A 23,723-nucleotide genomic window follows, 5' to 3' on the forward strand; every position below is an offset into this window, starting at 1 on the left:
AAAATCCTGATTTTGTCATAAATTTGCATATTCATGAAGCGATAATTGTGGGAATAAAGCCAAAGAAGGCATGAGATGTATTGTTTTTGTTTATTTTTAATGTTCATTTATGCAAATATTAAAAATCCAGGGTCATAATTGCTATATTTGCTTCTTTGACTTTGCAACATTTTTAAAATGGCTGAAATCACAAAAATAACTCTTTTGCCAGGACTTTTAAGGTAAATATGTGTGATTTTCACCATTGAGGACGCTATTATGTGCCAATTATGACCTTCAAAGGCCTGTATTTCCTAAACTACACAACCAAATTGTCTGATTTTTGCACAGGATTTTGCTCTGAGGGTCTAGATTGTAAAACTGAATATAGCATAATTGTACATCGTTGGGAAAATAGTTTTATTTGATGACAAAAATTTATTTTGTGCGTAACCTTTTATGCGTGACCGCATACAAAATGCTATATTCACCTTCATTACGAGCAGAAAATTTTCTATCTAATTAGGTAGTCGGGTTTGCACAGAAGTTACTACGAGACAAATTATATGGAATTCAAAATGTCCAAAAGTTTTCCAACTGCTGCAGAATCTGTTACAATTTCCACCATACATTTGTTTATGTAGGCAGGGGTACACACAATAGCTAGCATTGTGGCCACCCTATTTATAATATTATAAACCCAACATTTAATGTTATTAAAACGTTTTATCTAACCAAAACCTAATGTATAATATGTTTAAAATGTTTTAAAAGAAACATTTTTGTGTTTGCTGAGCAGTCGGCCTCGGGACAGTAAAAAATGACTTTTCCTGGTACAGCAAAAATAACAAATTCTCGATCATACGAGGATGTACCTTCTGCATCAGCGTACTTTTCAAGGTCAAGGTTCGGTCATGCAGATTGGGCATTGATCGAGAATTTGTTACTTTGGCTATAGCAACGACCGTGTGATTGGTCAATTCTCAAAAGCTGTGTTTGCGCCGTAAGCACCGGTATTTGCGTAGTACGCTCGACGCAAATAACTGTGCGTACTCTACTACTCAAGTTGGTTCTCATGATCGAGAATTAATTATTTTGGCTATAGCAAGTACTCAAGCCATTTTGCCGCTCTGACAACGATTTTGCTTCACTGTGCACTGCACAGTGTGCAGTCGCACCAGAAATGCTAGCGGTGACCAGCGGCAAGCTGATATAGTATCACTCCAACACTGGGCCCAAGTGGCAGCCATTTTGGGCCCATTTTATAATCTTTTGCAAGGTAGCGTTTAATAACCGTCGCTTTCCAGTACTTACGCTTTATTTGTGAAAGGAAATCTGCAAAATATTATAGGCAAAAATGATGATTTTCAACAAGCGATAAAAAAAAGTACATCCTCCCAGCAATTAGTAAACTTCAATTGTGATTTGTTACCGATAATCGATATGTGTTATGTCAATTGGTCAATTGTTTATGCCCCTCTAATATCCTTGCCACCTCACCCTCCAGTTCAACCTTCCCAGCAGGATTGCATTCCATAAGCTAGACCTTCCCTATCAGCCTATGGTACATTGAAAGAAGATGAAAATTTGTTTAAACTGTTTTAACAACCCACAGAGGTGCAGATAGATAATAAATGTGTTTGACACAATAATTTTCACTCATGATCTGTATTTGTTTACTAGGCCAGTGAGGCAGTGACAGTGGCTACGATCTGGAAAGCTAGCTGTAGCTCAGCCTCAGCTGTACTTCTATGATGTCATTACTTAATTTTCAAAGCAAGAAACGGAACATTTTCAGCAGTGGGTAAGCATGTACTGTAAGTGGCATATCTACGGTAATATTTAATATCTATAATATTTTCCAGTAAACTTTTTGAAGAGTGTACATTGCCTAGATATGTACTGTGTTAAAACACACTTTGATTGGCTGCTGAGGCAATTTGTTGCTGCTGAGTGGAAATTTTTGAATGACCTTTGTTCTGCTCCCAGAATTACTTGACTGAAAACATAATGCATGTAAAAAATTGCTATATTAATGCGTAAAAACAAGTGAAAAACAGATCATAAACCAAAGAATTAGTTTCTTTTACTGTGATGTGGCGAAATGTCTTGTTTTTAGCAGGGTATGAAAAAGTATTGTCACAACACAATAACTGTGTAAAAATCAGAATTTTGAAAAAAATTAGGGCATCCAATTAGGCTCAAATGTTACAAAATCACTTTAATTAGACCTATAGTATTTATACTATATACGTTTTGAACCAACACGATCTGGTCCATGGGGGCCAAAGGCGGCAAATTTGAAACTGAGACAAAGGCAAAAATATGAAGTAAAAAACAATAAAATACATAAGAAAATACACCTCACAAAACCTCATAACTTTAGAACCAAGTATGCTAGACCTTTGGTGTTTTCAGTATAATGATAGCCTAATGTTACTACAAAGTACAAGGTAATAATTATAGTAACTCAATTTTCAAAAATGCCTCCTTTAGCCCGCATGGAGCAGATTGTGTCACATATAATAATAAGGTGTACCGATACTTTAAAAATAAGGTGTGCTTCATTAGGGAAGGCACAAATTAGGTTGAATATAGCGCTCTTAAGACAAGCCAAAATATAGAATTTGTTTTTATGCTTCTTGTAAAGCATTGCATTTACACTGATCTTTGCTAGGTCTGATAAGTTTAGCTGTATATACTTAGTGCAGTTTAATGTGCAAATACAATGATTATAAATGCAGTTTGCCATTTTTGCCTTTGAAGTCAACACCAGCTACAAAGAATATCTGATCAAGAAGATTCTGCATTTCAATCCAGCCAAGATTACACCCGTTCTCAAATGATGAATTCGCAAGAAAACTCACAGAGCAGTTCATATGATCTTTTCTCTCAAATGATGTCACAACAGCAAGGTCATTCTCAACAGAATGAGGTTAGTTTTATTGTGCAAAACAATACTGACATTTTGTCATTCACTTATAAATATTATATTTTCAATTGCATACTTGAAGACTGCACAATATCTAAGCTATCAAGGTGCAAAATAAAAAAAGTTTTAGACTATAAATGTGTCTTTCATGTCTTTTCAGTTAGTAAAGAGTGATTTTTTGGTAAGGCAACTCAATTTATTTTATCTACTTTTGAAAATGGCACATATTAAGATAACCATAGCAAAGAGGTGGGAAAATATAGAATATATAACACAAAATATTGGACTGCATGCCTGATTCGAATTGTATAATGTGCTACAATCCCGACCTACCTACCCTAATTTTTTTTATGTTACGCCTATCAAACAGTTTTTGAGGCCTACCAGCAAGTGCCCCCCCCCCCCAATTTTTTTTTCCAATGGGGATAACCACCCTTAAAATCCTAATGCAATAATTCCCCAGTGCATTCTGGCCAAAATAGATTACTTTTTGCAAAATTTAAAATATACTCATCCCCAGGCCCTAGATTTTAATGCTTTTGCTGCCACTGTCTACAGTAACTAAAACTCATACACTTATGAGTGTATACATTTCAACTTTTCAACCAGTGATCTTATTTGCTTGTCTTGCCTAGATGGCACCTTCTCACAGATTTTACACCAAGTACATGTCCAAAGCACCTCTGTTTCCCAGAGAATCCAGCCAATCTGACAGGAACCCTCTACCCAGAAGGCGTAGCTATCAAGATCTCCAAGAGGCTAATAAACAAAGAGCAAAAGATAGAGATGACAGGTAACTTTTTATTAAATTGATCACATCAAACCATCTAATTTTTATGCATGAATGACCCTTAGTCAGTCAACTGCTCAAGACTTTACATAGGGGCTGTACAATAAATAATTATGCATTTTATAACTCCGGGCTGGTGAATTTTCTAAATGATTTGCAAAAAATTGCGTCCCCTCCCCCCCCCTTTGGGCATGCCAAAAATCTCCCCTTTTTTTTTTTGACATGCCATAAATTCTTTGCCCCTTCCCCCTTTACACATGCCATATTAATTCCAAACTTTAAATTGACTAATAATGTGATGCAAGCAGGAAATTTTGGATTTGAACGTTTCCCTTTTCTATTTTTGTCTACGGGTACTCCCCTGGATTGCCAATTTCTTCAAAATTACCAAACGGAATAAAAACATAATTTACCTAGTATCAAGCCAAAGTATCAAAATAGTGTGTTGAGAGCATTAGACATCAATATTGTTACACCATACCTTGGGAGCCTCTAGATGTAGACGACTCATTAATAAGAAGCAATTTGTTAAGTTTTGTATTGTGATTTTTTTCCAGGGACTTGATAAATACTTTCATAGCACTAGTAAAGGAATGTGCAGATGAAGTGAAATCTGCTGCAGATGATATCAAGAACAATGTGGACAGAAGCATGAAAGAATCTGCCAATAAATCAGCAACTCTGATGACAAAAAGTAAGACATCAACTAAAATAATACATCTGTAATAATTTAACTTGCTGAAAAAAAGGAGCAATGTGGCAGAACAACACTTGATGAAAGGCATGTACCATAGATTAGCTGATATTTAAAGTTAATTTCAGCTGCATAAGAAAAACTATAATTATGTGGCTTTCGTATTGTTTGATTGGTGTAACATGCCAAGAACAACTAGAGTAAGTCAGTCACTGTTTTTAACTGTCTTGTTTCAAAAGGAATCAATGTTTCAGATGTGTTCTATAAAGGATATTGCCAAGAAATACAAACTATTCGGAATGCCCCTCAAAAAAGTACACACAAAATAAACATGCAAAGAAATATACACAATAAGCATATCAGTCATGTCACTAGTACTCGCAGGGTGGCAGCTTCCCCCATGTCCTCCCCCCGTCTGGCTATGCCACTTTATTTTATACCTCCATTTGATGTTGTGTGTCTTACTAACAGTAACAGTACTTGTTATTGAATATCGGAAAAATGTGCAAAGAATTTCTGTAAGCAAAAGTGTTCATATAAATTACTATAACTTGTAAACAACAACAACTATCTAAAATTAATCCAAAGCTCAAATCCAATCCATCAACTACTGATATTTGGCCCTTGACAAACTCGAAGATGTAAAGGAAAACACAGGAAACTGGTATATTTGGCCCTAAAGTACGTATGTTTGAAATGTGTTTGGCTTGGCCTCTTGTGACCTTCAAACAAATAATGTTGAGAACCCCTGATATAGGCCCTATAATAATTTGTTAGTACAGTTGTGATGTCTATGACCCTGTTCACATTAGAAAATTTCTTCATTCTTGATTAACTAATTAAGCATGCGTGCACATTACGCTGAACGAAGATCATTGCACTGAACACATTTCATTCAAATTAACAGAGCTTGAATGAAGCTATCATCTGGATTTCTTCTTTGAAGAAAACATATTTTACCAGGGCTAACTATTCCTCCTCCTGTCCACGTTTTTCCCCCGGGTTTTGCCCTGTGTGTCATCGGCCATGGTTAATGACTTCAATTAACCAGAGACTCTAAACACACTTTGCAAGCTAATTTAATTGAATAAGTGGGGAAAATTCAATGAAAATGTTTAAAGTAATCCACAAAAATAATAATATGGTGCGCATTGAAATTGAGACAGCATGCGAGAGACAGCTGAAATGCATATGACCTTTGACTTCTGCTGGCGAGGGTCACTTGTCACATAATCACTTTCCTTCGTCGAACAAAGCGAGCGTACACATAATTATAAAATTAGCTTCATCGAACGAAGTATTCCTTCGTTGAAACAACCTTTTTAGCTTCGTTGAACGAAACAATTTTAATCTTCGTCGAATGAAGAAAAGTGCGTATACATTAGGAAAAAAGCATTTGTAATCTTCGTTCGAGGTTCACTGAAAGAAGAAAATGTTCTAATGTGAACAGTGTTAATCATGTTAATTGATGTATTAAATTGTTCCATTTTTGTCTCATGTATAGTTAATGCAGATTTGAGTGAACATTACAATACACTATTAGAGTCAATCAAGGAAAAGGAAATGGAAAAGGACAAGATTGCAGAGTTGGAGCAGACATTGGCTAATGTATGTTGTAATTTGCATTTGTTTTCATAAAAGGATTCAAAATTTAGGCAGCATAAATAAATGCAAAATGTTTAACATAACAGATCATGATGGGTATAACCAGCCAGTGTTTTCCTTTTGGACCAATAATCTTTCAAAAACTGTGTTGTCAATCAACAGCATCTTTTTCTATGTCATATTCCCTACAATTCACTTTGGTCAATATTTTATACTTACTATTTATAAATTACTGTAAAAAGTGCTCCTCTTACAGTATGAATTGAAATGGATACTGAAGATTGAACATACAGTTAGTTTTGAATTAAAACACAAAGCCATTTCATATTTAATACAATGCATCTGTCTAATTTACAGAAAGAAGCAAGGATTGAAGTACTTGAAAGTCAACTAGAAATAGCAAAGAAGGCCAAAGATGAGCGAGTGATTCAATCTATAGTAGATGCTTACAAGGAGCAGCAGAAAGTCAACAGAGACTACTTGGACAAGATTAATGAAGAACAACAGAAGTTTACCAAAGAGCAGGTAGAAAACATTAAAATACAGCAAGAAGATCAGATAGAGAAGAGTCATATAGTGGAGTTTTGTGAGAAACAACCTGCCAAAAATTTGGAAGCAGTACCTGCTGTAGAAAGTGATACAACTCGTTATGCAGGTAGTAAAGAGAGTAATCTTCAGGCAAGCATGCAACAATCATTTTCATCAACCGCAAATGTTCAAGCTTCTGACACGCTCAGCTGTAATATGTATAGGCCTACCGGTATGTCTACAACAGTAACAACCATACAACCTACCCAGCCACTGCAGATGACTTCCCAGATGATCACTCATCAAGCTGCTAACTATGCAACCTGTGGTGGTCAAAGATGTAACAGTAGAGATTTTTGTTTGGATTGTGAATATCAACTGCCTCAATGCAATTCCGCTTACAGTCCCTTTCCAACCAGCCTCTATCCCTGCCAATAATATTCATCAACCAATTCATAGTACTGGTACTTCTTCAGTTCTTCTTCCATCAAACTATCAGCAGCAGTATAGGAGACCTGATATTAGCAATGTGTCACAGCATCCTGTCCAACAATCAACTCGGCCAACCAGACCATCAACCTCAAGTAGTATGTATTCAAACAATGCCATCTTGTACACCTTGACATCTCCTATACCGGATCATCCAACATCTAGTCTTTGGTCAAAAGCAAACCGATTGAAGCCATCACCTGTGGCTACTGTTGCTCCTCAAGTTAAAGATGAGAGCTTGTCACCAGAGAACAATGCTGATGATGTCCAAGAGATTAATAACTTGGCACAACAAATTCCAGCAATACAAGAAAGACGAAGCAGAAGAAGTAGTACATTAAGTAAACAAGTGAGTAAGCCACTGCCCAAGAGGCATTCAGCCAGGGTAAAAGCAAGAGGTAATTTGTGTACAACAAACAACATGCATTCTGATGCCCCAAATACTCTTGCAAACATCACAACAAGATCAAAAACTCACAAGACAGGGCAGCAGAAGCAGCAGCAGCAGCAACAACAGAAAGTCTACTCAAAAAGAGCCAGTCCAAAGCCAAAAAGGAAATCCACAACTCAAAGAGTGCAAACCACACAACAAGAACAGGATGTTTATGAATTTCAAGAAGAGGGAAGGGACGAAGAAGTCATTTTGGAAGCTCCTGCTCCAAAAAGGCTGAAGACAAGTAGAAGCTCAAGCCATATCAAATCTTCCAGTAACCATTCGCAGCAAAGAGTGCAGTACAATTCAAATTCAAATGATCGTGGCTATTTGAAACAACACCACATGCAAACTAGTTCAAACAGAACTTATCCTGACTGGGTAACACAATCTACCAAAGACATCTTCAAAAAGTCTCAACCTCAACTTCCAAGGTCATCAAATCAGTGGATAATTCAAGACAGTGGGACCCCAGAGTCAGAATACAAGTTCCAAGATGATTCACAAAGTTCAGATGAGTCAACCCAGGAACAAGTCCAACCAACAAGAAGACCATTGGGAAATTCACATACCAATATAGGTAAGCATCAGTGCATTTTTATTATTCAATATTTCTAAATATAAAACATAATTTTTGTGTTGATTTCCCTTATGTTAAATTACTGAGGATCAGATAATTGGAGGTAATCTTTTCCATAAACCACTTATAATACTTACCTAGTATACATTATATAAAAATATACCTATTTTCCTAGAAAGTTGTCTAAAGTTGCCAAAGTGTTAGACTCAAGAAATCTATTCTGAAATATGCATTTGAGTTCATTGTAATGTATGTTCATATAAAGATGGAGTAAAATAATGTCAAACTCTCCATGTTATTTTGCGCTCCAAACTGCTCATCAATGTATGTACCATTAATATACAGACATGCGTAAAGCAGGGCTCTGCTGAAAGTTGAAATTGAGCAGGTTACCCTGTTGAAATATTGTGAAATAATAAAATAAATAAATACCACAACATAATTAATGTAGCTTACATGTTAAAATTGTGTACTAAATTGTGATTTTTGTCTATTAGGAAAATCATCAACACAGAAGTATGGGTCAAGAGACAGTGCACCTTCCTATTGTACTGATGATGAGAGTTCTGAAGAGATATCTTTCTCCATGCAATCACCAGGTAACATGTTATGCTCAAAAGTCAAACAAGGGTATATTTTATATGGATTTCTGTTGAAATAGTGCTGAAAAATATCGCGCAAAAAGGAGTATACACTTGACCCAGAGGATGATTTAAGCACTTCCCAACATTCCACTATGTTACTTGCGGTTAGCATAGCTGTGTGAGCGAACATGACACCACTACTCGCCCACTGCATATACACGTACTGCACGTGCATGGTTTAATTTGAATTTGTACAGTTATATTTATATAAAAAAACGCTGTGAAGATGCTAGTCGATTTCACATTTTATGTTATCTACAGGTGTGAATTATCCTTTAAACACGCATCACTTTTGTTCTGAAATCGACCAAGTAATAATGACACACGCACAATTCTAAAACAACATGTTTTGCACAGAGTTCAATGGGATTTGAAAAGTAAAGTGGCAGTTGAAACTCTAGTGATAACACTTTTGCAGTGCATGATGGGGCTTCCTTAAATCATCCTCTGCACTTGACCCTTGCCAAGGGAGCATGGCTTAATTTTGGTTGCAGATTTTGTGAGCAGCCATTCAGCAGCATTGTGTGAATACGCTATGCGCCGGGTGCTTAAAGTATGTGAATCTTGTAAAAGAAATTCTGTTGAGATTGATGAAGCATGGCTGACATTCCCAAAAGGGCACATTTGAATGAATTTCTCATTAATGCATATTTCACTTAAAAACTGTATATTTTCTTTTACAAATTACAGGCATAGCTGTGTATCCTAAGAGAAAAGCAGATGTATCTAAGCAGATGCTTCCAACAGTTGCTGATGACTTTTTAAGCACACCTTGCTTACAACCTGGACAATATGACTCTGAAGACAGCCAACTGCCAACAGGGTATACACCTGCTCCTGGAAGTGCTGTAAGTTGACAGATGTAGCATACTGTATTTGATCTTATTTGCACCCTGGGTCCTTAAGTAAGTCATTTTATGGGAATACTTATTTTTTTACTGTGTTTAATATGAAATTCAAATTGGACCAGTGGCGTGCGCAGCACATTGAAAGTGGGGGGGGGGCAGGTTGTTCAGTTCCCGAATGGAGTGTGATTAGGAGCAAATTTTGATGTTTTTAACAAATGACCAACAAAAGTGAGGGCCATGCCCCCTGCCCCCCCCCCCCCTTTGTGCATGCCACTGAATTGGACATTGTCCATGCAAAGTAATGCTGCAACTCATAATAAAACCTTTATTGAATACACTGTTGCAACCAGTGAAACTCGATGCCAAGATTGTTTTTCTGTGATTTATCATTTTTTACCCAATTTCATGCAAAACTAAATTAGAGGCGGGAGACTAAACTTAACTCAGCACTCAGCTCAGGGGGCACTAATTGGGGAAGGAGTACTAATTAGGTCTAATACGGTGTTTGAAATATGCATGCATGGTATGCTGACTGTTGAATACATCAAACATGAAAATAACCAAAGCAGGTAGTGCAAGCTCAAGTGACATTTCTGATGTCAAAATGAACCATTCCATATGACATAACAAAGCATTCATTATGAATGTGTTATGCACCCTCCCCTAGGTTCAAATTTTGCAAAAGCAGGAAATAATATCTTGTAATGATTCTGGCAAAACAGATGCGTGAGAACCAATAAACTTTGTGAGTCATGTACATGCAACATGAGAATCTGTTATTAATTACTTGCTAGAATCAAATCCAACCATGGCACATAGCTTGTGGAATGTGCATACCTGCCACTGGTAAATGTAATAAAGTAGTATTTGAAACTGTATTAAGAAATGAATACCTCAGAACTATAAAGTGATGTTACATGGCATTGAGTGCATTTCGAGATATAATTGGCAAAGAAGGTTATTAAGTCCATGAGGGTGAAGATAGCCCCCTTGTAGCAGAAACATACACTAATTTTGCATAATTTTGTGACATAACCCCATAAAGTTCTGAGGTGTTCAAATGCAGAGTAGCATTAACTAAATTATCTAAAATAATGATTGTTGATGTTGCTAAATGTATTTGAATTGTGGCTTACTTCTTTTTGATTTCTAAGGTACGTCGTAAGGTAAGCAGACAGGCAGAACGAAAACGCCGGCTTCAAGGGATGGTCAGACAGGTGGATGCAAGCCAAACCTTGGCAGAAATCACCAAATCTATCAGCAGGCATCGTTCAAAATTGCAGCGATCCAACAGTCTCTTGAGTTTTTGCTAGAATGACTTTCATGCTTACAAATTACTGTAAATATGACTGAACTAAAGGTTATGAATAGCTAAACTCATGGAATTATTTTCATGTATACATATGAAATAGGTAAATAAATGCATATACATCACTTGTTCCTGAAGATGTTGTACAAAATAATGCACTTGTACTGAGATGCATCTAATGCACTCCCCTTCGGGGTTTGTGCATTTGACATTGGACGCATCAACATCTCAGTACACATGCATTATTTTGAACAATTTCACTCCCAACAAGTGATACACATTAACCTATAATTAATGAATTCGGATAGTGTAGTGGTATAAGATCTTGACTGGTACTCGTGTGACCAGGTAGGTTCCAATACTAGCTGAGGCCTGACTTTTTTGCTCTTTCACCTTATTATATATGTCACTCTACTCAGGCTTCGTAAGGTCATTTTAAAACTAAAAGGAAATCTTATAAGGCGCGTGAAAGTCGATTCCGAGTTTATCGTCCCCCGCCCGCGTCACTTTTTGGAAACCAAAAACACCCGCGTCAAATTTTCAAAAATGCCAAAATAATTCATTATTTTCAAAGTATCAGTGTTTTCACCAGTTTTAGCAATTGGAAACATATATTTTTGTTTGTAAAGCAAAACCATGCTTTTTTCTAACTTTTCTAGCCCCTACCCATATAAAAACATGTTTATAAATAACATGTATGAGTGTGGCTTTAAATCAACACACATTTTAGATCAATAATGAAATTTGATGAAATAATGAAAAATGAAAAAGTCGCCTCACCAACCTGGGAAAAAAAAGGGACGATAAACTCGGAATTGACTTTCATGGGCCTAAAATCACATTTGGCAAATTTGTATTAATTTAGTGGTATGAAATATTGGCATAGCATTAGTTAAGCTAAATTACCAGTGCTCTTGGTTTATTTGACATGCTCACTGTTTAGAAGAATTACAGTATTTGGGCAAGGTCCTTCAGCATGTGTTTGACTGTTTGTTGTTTGACTGTTTTTCCTAATTATTACATAAAAAGAACTAGGTCACATGATGCTGCAGAGCATGATCAGCGAATGATGTGTCGATGTGATAGTGATGATGACATGATTCAATGAGCCAATCAGAACCCCACTTTCCTGTACCAGCAAACCGCTGAAGAACCTTAACAAGCACTAAAATAACAGGTTGGAAATAAAACGTACAAACAGAGATTTAAATGGTTATTGTTATAGTATTTAATATGACATTTTCTTTTACATAGAAAAAAATGTGAAAAAACATTGATTGAGAATTAACAGGTAACAAGTACAATAAGTGTATTATTGCATAACATTGCAATCTTGTGTTTCTGTGTCTATAATTGATAGAATGGTGGAAATGAAATGACTCATCTCATGCAGTTCAGATAAGTAGGTCTTATAATTGTTTTGGTGAAAATGTGAAATTGTAATAACAGCAACATAAATAAAAACAAGTATACTGGTGTGTATTTAACAAAACAAAAACAATACCTTAGAAAGTAGTACATTGTAATATAATAGTAATAATTACCTGTCAATATTTTAAATAAGGTATTTTAAGAACAGCTTTAATGAATCTCAGAATGTCATGTTCAAAGTATTTTCAAATACAAAGATCAAATATTACATATGTATCAAATAATACACAATAACAACACACATTAATAATAATATAAAACAAGATACAAATACTTCAAAACCGCATCTTAATGAATTTGTGGTAACAAATTAATTTAAAGGAAATTAATGTAAATACTGTAAATATGATAATGATCCATGTAGCACCTATGTGATAACTGATTGTTAGCTGTATGGTATTGGAACTACAATAATTAAAGCACCTGGTACAATTAAGTTTGCTTTTATACAATAAGATGTGTTTATCTATGATAAAAAGTTAGAATCTGTTCTTGTTAATCTTGTTCATGTGTTATTTATATGTCCCAAAACTTGATACACAATAGCAATATAAAGTGTTTAGTATTTTGTTAGAGTGTTTGTTTTTACCTGTTAATATAAATTAAAGTATAACTCTGTAAATAATGCATTTAATATTTAATGCATATAATAAATAATATATTGTGTACAGCAGTAATTTGTTTCATAACAAAAAATTATTACCTCGTTTTTTTATGACCATAATCATTTTGTTGTTTCTTTGATTGTTAAAACATACCGCTAACATGCTTTGTCAAGATGACTTGCATTTTTAGCCTGTATTTAAAAGTTTATATGATAAGAATTACATTGATAATACATTCAGCATTGTTATTCATAATATAAAATACATATTATAGCTCTATAATAAATAAATAAATATTTAACTTAAAACACTTTGAGTAATGGAATGACAATGAAAATCTACTATAGTCCATCCAGGCTGATGAATGAAGTAATTTCACAGCATGATATGTAATGTGTGGTCATTTAAGTCAAAATTAGCACATAATTACTTCATTCTACAAGCTGTATGGAGTATAATATTTTTACATGATGTTGATGTAGATTCTGATAGAATTATGTGCATATTTTACAAATCATATTGTTTCTAGTGAAACCAACAAATATTGGTGATATTTCATTATGAAAATAGTAAAGTGTACTATTAACAGAGAGTACGAAACAGACTTTAAATGTGATCAAAGTACTTTTACACAGCATTCACTCTTGACGAGAAAGTACCAACATTTGTTAATCACGTTTGCAGCACATATAAGTCACTGAAGTGCTAGAATTAAGTATTTTGTGTCACATTTATAATCCATTAGTTTTAAATGCACTGTTGAATATTATAGGTGTTCTCCATTCTCCATCAGTATTTCTCCCATACATTGCTTATGTCGTCAAAGGCAACCAAACTGAGTACAAGATGACAGTGGAGGGATTGGTGATACAATTAGTAGACCAATATCTGAAAAAGAATGCAAAATGTTCTGTCAGTTGAAATGATGGTACATGTAGTAAGAAAAGGAACAACAGTGTTGCATATACCTTTTTGCTTCACACATATGATTAGATATAATATGCTTTGCTTTTCTAATGGAATAAATGTATGAAAATGAGTTACAGCTAACCCAACATAATATACAATTGAATATACAAGATAGGAACTGATATGAGTTATAAGCATACTTCAAACTAGGCATCACTTACTTACAATTGTGACAAATTTGTTACATATTTTGAATTTAAAGGAGTATTTCGTGATCCTAGCATCCTCTTTTTATGACATTTTTCAGTAGATATCCACGAAAAAAGCTTATTCCCAAAATTTCAGTTGATTCCGATTTTACGTTTGCGAGTTATGCATGATTATGTGTATTACACTGTTCCATAGACAATGTGTTGTAATTTCGTTCTGGTATACCAGAACGAAATTCAAATTCCACCATGTATTCAGAGTCTATGGCTAAACGAATTAATCTGCAAGAATTTTTTGTACATAAACATTATGTAGCCAGAGGTTTCCAGTGATATAAAAATCTCAACTTTTTTTGAGAAAAGTGGGGGATGATGCTCTGGATCACGAAATGCCCTTTTAAATTTGAAAACATTTGTCAGTCATTACAGTTTTACAAGTATTGAAATAAATCTGTGCTTATTTTGGTTCTCATTGGTAATGATACATATTATCTGGTGTATATACAGAGCACATAATAATAAAGGTACCAGTACAAGTAGCCAAGTCAGCTTAATTAATATTTGGTATAGGTCATGTTTAATTTTGTTGATAGGCAAATAACATTAAATATTTAGCATTACCTTTACAGCACAATGTCCTTGTTGTGTTTCTTGACTCTTTTAAGCCTTTCTTCAGCTTCCCCATGATCTCCTCTCTTATAAAAATCAGGGTTTTCTGCTTCCCGACGAAGTCGCTTCACATGTGGATGCAGAAGATGACTTTTCTTCTGGAAACGATGAAATTGGTTCCCTTGTTTGTCCAAGGTTATGTCATCTACATATCCACGACGAGCACGCTGTGCTGCATGGGCGGCATGACCAGCCTGAAAAGATATAGAGCAGGGACATGCCATTAGCTTTCGTCTTGGCTGACATTATTTTTTATTTAAATACTAGACTTTATTTTTTATTTAAATACGAAGTATTTATTTTAGTTTATAATTAAATAGACAACTATATTTTGAATGATTTCTCAACGTACATCTTAAACAGGCAGCAATTTGTTTAATGGCAAATTACGCTGTAGCATCTTTAAGTAAAGAATGAACAAGTACGTTCTAAATTAATAATACTGTCAGCAGTAGATAGCAAACAACAACACTAGTGGCATTTGCTATCGTCAGAGGATAGCTAGTCATTTCAAAATTATACATAAGCTTAAGAGATATATATGGCAAAATATAACAACTTTATACAAAATTTGATTGATAGGAACAACGCGGGTTTTATGGTATTAAGCATCTTTATACAGCAAACAGGCACTATATTAAAAGTATGTGCTAAAATCATATTTCAAGTGCCATTTGAAGTGGGTAACTACAATAGCTGCCCTGTGAACGGCAACTTGCACACAGTATATTGTACTCATCTGCACAGCTGGCAGCTATTGCACGTACCCACTTCTGGCACTGGCATCATCCGTAAGTCAAAATGGGCATAAAGTAGCCAAAATGAATGATCGTTATAGTATAGGGGCCTAATACACAAAAGGTATAGAATGCTAAAAAAGGGGGAATAAGCAAAAGCCTTGTTTTTCATCTTCAACAGAATATAGCAAGCAAATTTTGTTGTATTAAACGTAGGCCTATATCAAATCGCATTTGCTTGCTCCATGATCATAACAATGTTACAATAAACTTCTAGAGGTCAATACTTTACTTGTTATAATATTCACTGGCTGATCGAAACACGTACTTTCAATATTAGTGACTCGTTTTAAAACAGGAATAAATTTGAAATTCCATTTTCATAATGAATAATATAATTTTTTGTTATTAATTGATCTGTTTAATCGATGCAGATATATGGTTGTATTCAAAATTACCTTCAAATACCGTGGAAAATTAATACTAAACTACGTTTCAATCCGGGGTTTCAATCAATTTAACATAATAAATTTATAGTGCACATAATAATATTAGCCAAGATAGCCATCATGATCAACTCATCGTCTTGAGTCTTGAGTTCATTCACTTTAATATAAGCTAGCTGTACGAGCATGGCATCCAGTAAATTAAATTGGCAAGCCGTGCATGACGCTAATATACGCCTATATTAAAATACACTCTGCCCAAAATCCACGAGTATATCAAGTAAATGTCATATTTTGGATTGCTTATGATATTGTCATATTAAATAAGATTGGTTTGGCCTTCGCCCAACAATATTAGTAGGAAGTAGGATGTCATTTAATATAAATACAATACTGAGCTGATGTTTTAATACGTAGGCATAATTAATAGCCTGGCATTATTCTTTACGACATCTGTTACTGAAAATAACGAAATAGTCAACATTCAGGCAGCATTATCATCATTTTTTCTTTGACATTTATACATATTTTTGAATTTTCAAACATTTATAACATCAGACTCATTTGATAGCTTCTGATTACGCACAACTTGACGCAATTTGATTTGCTGTATTAGAACCCGCAATTAGATATTTGATAAACTGACATGAGTGCAGAGCGTAAATTACCGGTATTGTATATAAATTTATGTCGCTCCATTTTTGGTGCTTTCAAGAAGATCCAAAATGAGATAATAATTGATCACCGCGTTCAATAATTTTTCAAACCGATCATGTATAATTTTAATACCGATTTTATGAAACAGGCTATTTTTTTTGGGTGGGTGCCTCTCCCCCTTCCCCTTTTATAAAGCATAATTTGGTCCGCTCAAAGGTGCTACAATTTATACAATTGAGTGGGTATACATTAGCTTAAAATTTAATAAGGATAGTTAATGATAGTCCTATATACAACCGTTGGTCTATGCATAGGCCTATACATTGTATAAGAATGGTGCTTTTCAACTGAGGAAATATAGCATGTGCATAAATTTTTCTCTGTCGATAATGTCAAATATGGCTTTAAAGAAAGTGCCAATGAATCTCTGCTTACCTTAGCACCTACCACAGCATACACCGACAGGATAAGGACCAACAAACAACAAAGTACGAACTGTTTCATTTTTGCTGGTAGGAGACAACTACATTCACATGACGAATGCAATAAATATGGCTGCCAAACTGTTAATGCAGGTATAGCTGTGCTGCAGCTATCCTGTTAAACGCCACTGCTGTTTTCCTCATTATGATAATTTGCTCAGCCTGTACGAATCACTGACCTGCACAGGCATGACAGGTCGACAAATATACCAGTTTGCGAGTGGATGAACTTTGGATTTACCAGATTTTATATATCAAGTGCAAAGGAAGGTCACAAACAAAACAGATGGTGTGGATGAACTCATTTTGTTCTTTCATAGGGTTTTTACATGGCATTTATATAAATGTTATTGTTAAAATCATGATTCAAAGGTCTTCTTTTCTCTAGCCTAAAATCCCGGCCTGAAATTGACTTTTAAAAAGGAAAGAAAGAAAAGTATCGAAAACCATAGGCCTAAGACCAAGACGTTTCAAACCAATCCCCATACATTTTTGTCACCATAAAGAAAAACAAAAACTGATCGTGTTGTTGATATCAACAAATCGATAAGCCAATAACACAATTCACGAAAGCAAAAAGATAACATGAATTTTACTCGTCGAAGAAGCTAGAAAAACGTCCTGCAGTTTTATAATACCAGACGATTATGCAGTACGCGTGTCCTCAACGCTCATTATTAATGCTGTCTACTGAAGACGTGCATTTAATTGCTGTCTACTGAAGACGTACATTGCGGTATATATACCTGGTAACAGGGTGGTTTTGGCTTAACCGGCAACCTTCATTATCTCTACTTCTGTAAATGAGCTTAAATGATAGCCATTTAATATGTTAATATTTTTGTCGTGATTAGGGCCTAGAAGCTCCTAGACATAGGATAATCTTGGGTCTTATCTAGCTTTATAGCATAGGACAATTTTGTTTTAATATTTGTTTCTATTAGTATTATTTTTGTTGTATAGGGAACGAGGAAATTGGTACAAACACAGAAACACTCTTAAGCTATAAGTAGACATAACTACAACAATATCAATGAATCTGGTCAACTAAGATGGTTTGAAAGAAGAATGAAACGCGTTGAAAATAATGCGAAAAGACAAAAACTGCCAATGATACCCAATGAAAGCTCTTTTTTAGCTTTACCAATATCGCATATGAGTAATGTCTTATAAGAGGCCAGAAAACCCCGTAACAGTAAAAGTAAGGAAACCGCAATGGGTCCTTTAAAAATAGAAAGGGAACTTAGTGAGCTCTTAATGGGACCCTGTAAGGTCTTATTTCTTTGCATTTTTACAGGCATAATTCTTTTCTTTACTTTTTACGCGGGCCCATTTTTTCTTTGCCTTTTGCTAAAGTGGGCCCATAACCATTAGGGGCTATACGTAATTATGAGCCCTGGTGAGAGGGCCGGAGGGTTAAATGGGAGGGGGCATTTTTGGCGAGCCAAAGGGGGGGGGGGGTCGAGCTAGCCTATTTTTGGCACACATTCACGTGGCGCCTTTTTAAAAATAACACGCTCTAAATAGACTTCGGAAGGCAGCTTACGGAAACTCTTAATGTAAGTTTTTTCCTGCTCGCTGCGCTCGCAACATTAGGCCGGACCATTTAGGCCTAAGGTTTGCAAATTGGGATCCCACAAATTTCGCATGTGCAAGGGGGGGGGCAAAGATTTTTTGGCAGGCCGAGAGGATGGAGCAAGCGATTTTTTGGCCGGCCGAGAGGAGGGCAAGCAATTTTGGCACGCAATTTGGACATTTTACTCCCGGGGAGAGCTCATAATTATTGCACAGCCCCTATAAGGTGTAAATCTTTTCTTTGCTTTTTTTTTTTACTTTCAATATTCGACGAGAGGGGACGTGGTCCATGCAATTTATCCCACCCCCTATTACGGACCTACTGCTATCTGTTTCTGATCAAATTTATACTCATATTTGCTCATTATTTGATCATTTCAGCATGAAAATGAATCTCCTCACTGGCGTACGCGATGCAGTAGTGTAGCCAGCGGGGTGGCAGGGGGCAGAGTACCCCCTGACAAAAACTGAAAGAAAAAAGTGCCCCTCTGACAAAAAATGAAAGAGAAAATCAGGCAGAGGAAAAGAAAAGGGGCAATGAGCCCTTTTTCCACAAAAAAATCACCCTGATCATGGCCCACATGGGTGACATTGTCACTATATAAAGCCCTTTTTAGCCCGATCGTGGGCGAAAATAGTGTAAAATACATTTTTTTGCGCGCTACGCACGCACATCCTCACAATAAAGCCTTATTTGGAAGCTCGAAGACAACTGCAATTTTTTTCGTCTGTGCCCCAAAAACGTTATTTTACCCCGCTGACCAAGAAAGCTGGCTACGCCCTGACGCGACGAGTCATCCTGGGTGGATACCGACATGGAGGGGGGGCGGGTCTGATGGGGGGGCAAGCAACTTTCAGCAATTTTCCTATGGGATTTTCTAAATTTTCAAATTGTTTTGGGGCATGTGCCCCTCCGATGCCCCTACGACACTACGCCACTGTTAATCCCCTGTCCCCTCCCCCAATGTCATATGCAATTTTACGTCACTGCAGTCCCCCACTTATAAAACTTGCACCACGTCATTGTTGATCAAAAGGGGCCTGATACCCCGGGCAAATCGATCTTCGGTTGTGGTAGCAGTTTACCTAGGTCATCAGAAACATTCTGGCTGGGTAGGCCCCAAACTAGCTACAATTTCATTTTTGACAATTGTTTTGAGACAATTTTTTCTTTTTCATAAAACTTAGAGAAATGATCTACATGTATTTGCATTTCCAACCCTAATACGTTACTGATGGTTTATATAGGGAAAAACAAACACGTGAACTTTCCTCTTGAGAACTTCAGAAGTATTCGGTGGCAGATTTTCGGGGGTAACATGGATCATTCCGTAAAAATGGTACAAAAGTGGGGTCAATAAATGAAAATGTCAAGTTTTGATGATAGATACCAAGTAGCTAAATGTCTGGATCCTTTTTCCCTATATGGGGCATGGCATTAGGAGAAAATTATGCAACAAAAGAGGGTCGTTCCGTGACAGGGTATCATTAGGTCATTAGGTGAAGATACGAGGGGCGATCAAAAAGTTCGTAGAACAAAGTATGCTACTTTGTCGCACGGTAATGAATTTGGTCTCAATTGAAAGTTTATTCCTTCAAAATATTACTGCAAAAATATTCGATTATATATGGGCAGGACACTCTGCAGAGAAAGCCTACCTCCTTAAATTCACAGGTACTACCAGAAGTGAACACAGGGTCATCATGTAAATTTCTCCCGAGGGTAGTGAAAGCTCAAATGAAATTTAACAATGAACAGTTGCTATATGATGAAGACCTTGATATTCAACAGCAATGAAATGGTCCTTAGAGTTCAAGGACGGAATGAGCGTCCTTGAAGATCATCCAAGGTCCAAAAGACTTGCTGATGTCACCACTAATGATAACGCGCTGCTACAGTGGCATTAATAATGAATAAAGCTTAAAGAACCAAACAAGAAAGAGAAGATAGCCACAAAATAATTATGACAACTCTGATGAAATTGCTTCCAACATAAATCCATCAATATTTGGGTATTCCAATGTGTCTTCTACACGGGGTCCCGGAATCTTCATACACAAAATTGATACCAATTGACATAATCAGGTACACACCTTCTATACACTTAGAACCGAGACAAGTTTAATCTACATTTGGCTAAAGGTAAGACATACATTAATCACTGGCAGACTTGTAGTACTCGAGTACAATACTCGTACTCGAGTACGAGTACTTTTTTAGTACTCATACTCGTGCATCAATAGGCCTACTCGTACATCGTACTCATACTCATGACTTGGAATTTTGCTGTACTCGTACTCGTACTCATGCCAATCTACTCGTACTTGTGAAAACTTGTACTCGTAGAAAATACTCATGATAGTTTTCCTGTAAGTTGTTACTATCAAACTATCACATAAGATCTGACTGTATTTTCTTGTCTTGCCCATTCACTGGAATTATGAATCCATTCAGTGGATGCACTTAGATTTCCCACCCCTAAGAAGATCATCACTCGGTCACCATAGTGGAAGGTCTTCGTTACTTCTTTGAACAAGTTTATTTGGATTGTTAGATTTAACTGTCGGAATGGGACTGTTTTTGGATTGTGTCATGTACCCTATTCTTTGTTTGTCAAGCTGCAATTCACGACAGAGGGGTCAGTTAACTAAAGCAACCATATTATGGTCCAGACACGGCCTGAATATACAGTCAACAGGTACTAGTACTCCGGGCACCCTTTTCACATTTCTGGTTTTACTGGTCCCTTTCTTGTTTTGTTGACTTTTTCATCAGTTTTTTCACGATTGTAATGCCTAATGGTGTACTTAAATACCATGTGAAAGACTAAGCCTGAAGAGCTTTAATTACAGTAAAATTCTTGATTAAAATTTATTTGCCAATTCCCCCCACAGAGCTCCAAAACGGCTAAGTAAATTTATTTCTGCTTAAAATAATCAGGAAACCTCCTTGACAGTTGGCAAAGAATAACAAAATTTAAATTTGACCAAAATCATACTTTACGGCTTAATGTAATTTGTCAACTTTTATTACTTCGAAATCAAAATCAAATTTCAGGTTAAATGATTTTGATACAATTTTCTCAATTTTGGGACAATTCTGGTAATTTTTTTCATATGTGATGCAATCAAGCAAAATCAGTCGGAATCGGAACTCGGAAATATTAAATTTCCCGTTTTTTATAGGATAGTAAAAAGCATTTACAAAGCTGCAGAAACCCCCATTAAAATTGAACAACCAATTCCAAAGATATTACCAATAACAGAGTTTCCAAAACAACAGGAAACAAAATGAAATAATTATTACCTTTGTTTGGCTATATCTCAAAATCAATATTTCCGAGTTCAGACTGATTTTGCTTGATCGCATCACAGTATTAAGGTTCGTTCATACTACCACCGCATTTGCGATGCGTTGCTTTGCGATGCCGATATATCGATTACTTTTGCCGCAACTCAACGCAACTTGTCGCATTTCCAGGTTAAAATGTATTTAACTTTATTGCGATATCGCAATGCAGTAGATGCTTGATGCGACAACGCACCGCATCATAAAGCAACGCATCGCAAATGCGGTGGTAGTATGAACGAACCTTTAGTGGCAGTATCACATTCTATCATTATTTTAACAAATACACATTGCTGGTCTTTTAGACAATTTTTGGCCAGGAAATGATTTGCCTGAACATTTTAATATTTTGTTGACTAATATATACTTACAGAAGATGTGTGAATCATAATGCAGAAAAATCATGTACCAAATCATTGCCATTTGCTCAATTTTGATAAAATTTCAGTCACTTTTGGCAAATTCCTAAATGATAAAATGTTATCGTCTCAATTCATTATCAGGACATGGCAGGGAGACAAGAAGAGCAAAAAAACTTGTTCACCCATCATTCAATCAATTCAACTATACTTTGATCAGCTTGTAATTGACGGGCCTTGTAACATCGCGTATTAATATCAAAACATTTTATTTCTAGAATTGTCTGGTGACACCTCGCAAGAAACATCGCAAATTATTAATTACAGTCCTATACTTTTGTCTACTTTCTTTAACACGCAAATTGTAGACCAGACAACTATGTCATCACTCTTAATGCGGGTCTACTTTTCGGCGTAGTTGTAAAAGCCTAGCAATTCCCGTTGATTACGAGCAGATCAAACTGTAGCACTACATCTCACATAACCAAATTATCACACAAACCACTAGTACAGCAATAGTAACTTTGTTGTGTAACATATTTATTCAAAGAACACCTTTTCAAAGATTAAATACAACATATTTGTAATTACAATTTAATTGGGTTTATGAGTAATTTATATCAACAATATAATAACAATAATAATATAATAATAATAAAACTTTATCCATTTAAATTCAATGTAATACCAGTATTATGTTTACCAAAGACAATGCATGTTTATTTTTAAGCAATTGCAACCATTTGGATCTTTTCCTCGAATGTCACATAGTGCTAAGTTGTTGACTGTACACAGCTAACTAAAACGTGTAGCTTGTAGCAGTACCAAGCATTGCCAGGTAGTGACAGAGGCAAGGATGAATATTAGTTATCAACTCCTATCGCCGTTCAACAACCCTGAGATATGTCTAGACTGAAACCAACAGTCCTGAATTACCAGTGGCAGGTAAAGATATGATAAAAACACACCTTGACAAATTATTTTCATACATTAAACTAGTATTGTTAACACTATATTTAAGTTATGTAATATTTATACCTTATATTAATTAAAAGAACAAGCATGTTGGCCTTCACTTAGTCTTGCAGGCCCATTTAGGTATCAGCCCAGCTTAGGCATCACCCATTGTGTTTATGGATTAAACTGAGATGGCTTTTGGTTCATTCCAACACAAATTGGTGATACCTAATCGCACAATGTGATACCTAAATGGTTTGTAACATACACATTAGGCTGACCTACAGACTTGGCATATTTAATTATGTATATATCTTCAGATATAACCTATTCAAAACTAGGTAAAAGTTATTTAACAGCCCTTTATCTAAAGTGTGGTACTGATGAATTACAACTATCAAAACAGTACCAGTAGTATATTGTTGAAAGAATAAGCATGCTTTGGATTTTTTTATTTACTGACACCAAAACATTTTGGAAGAATTTTGACTGGAATGTTTGGTTTCA

General features: G+C 35.7%; 1 protein-coding gene and 1 long non-coding RNA gene across 2 annotated transcripts; one reads left to right on the plus strand and one right to left on the minus strand.

The window, feature by feature from the left end:
- Positions 1-1,692: 1,692 nt before the first annotated feature.
- On the plus strand, positions 1,693-10,913 carry LOC140148950 (uncharacterized). The gene is given in 10 exon segments (XM_072171063.1): positions 1,693-1,783; positions 2,746-2,914; positions 3,547-3,704; positions 4,259-4,395; positions 5,900-6,003; positions 6,358-6,900; positions 6,902-8,030; positions 8,528-8,629; positions 9,365-9,522; positions 10,677-10,913. Coding segments are annotated over 10 exon segments (2,709 nt in total). The 5' UTR covers positions 1,693-1,733; the 3' UTR covers positions 10,836-10,913.
- Positions 10,914-12,035: 1,122 nt separating this feature from the next.
- Positions 12,036-17,093, minus strand: LOC140148951 (uncharacterized). Its single transcript, XR_011858543.1, has 3 exons — positions 16,930-17,093; positions 14,607-14,848; positions 12,036-13,755 (listed from the first exon to the last, which is right to left on the minus strand). It is a non-coding gene; the product is annotated as an uncharacterized lncRNA (long non-coding RNA).
- Positions 17,094-23,723: the final 6,630 nt, after the last annotated feature.

This window comes from Amphiura filiformis, chromosome 3 (assembly GCF_039555335.1).
Source record: "Amphiura filiformis chromosome 3, Afil_fr2py, whole genome shotgun sequence".
Classification (NCBI taxonomy): Eukaryota; Metazoa; Echinodermata; class Ophiuroidea; order Amphilepidida; family Amphiuridae; genus Amphiura; species Amphiura filiformis.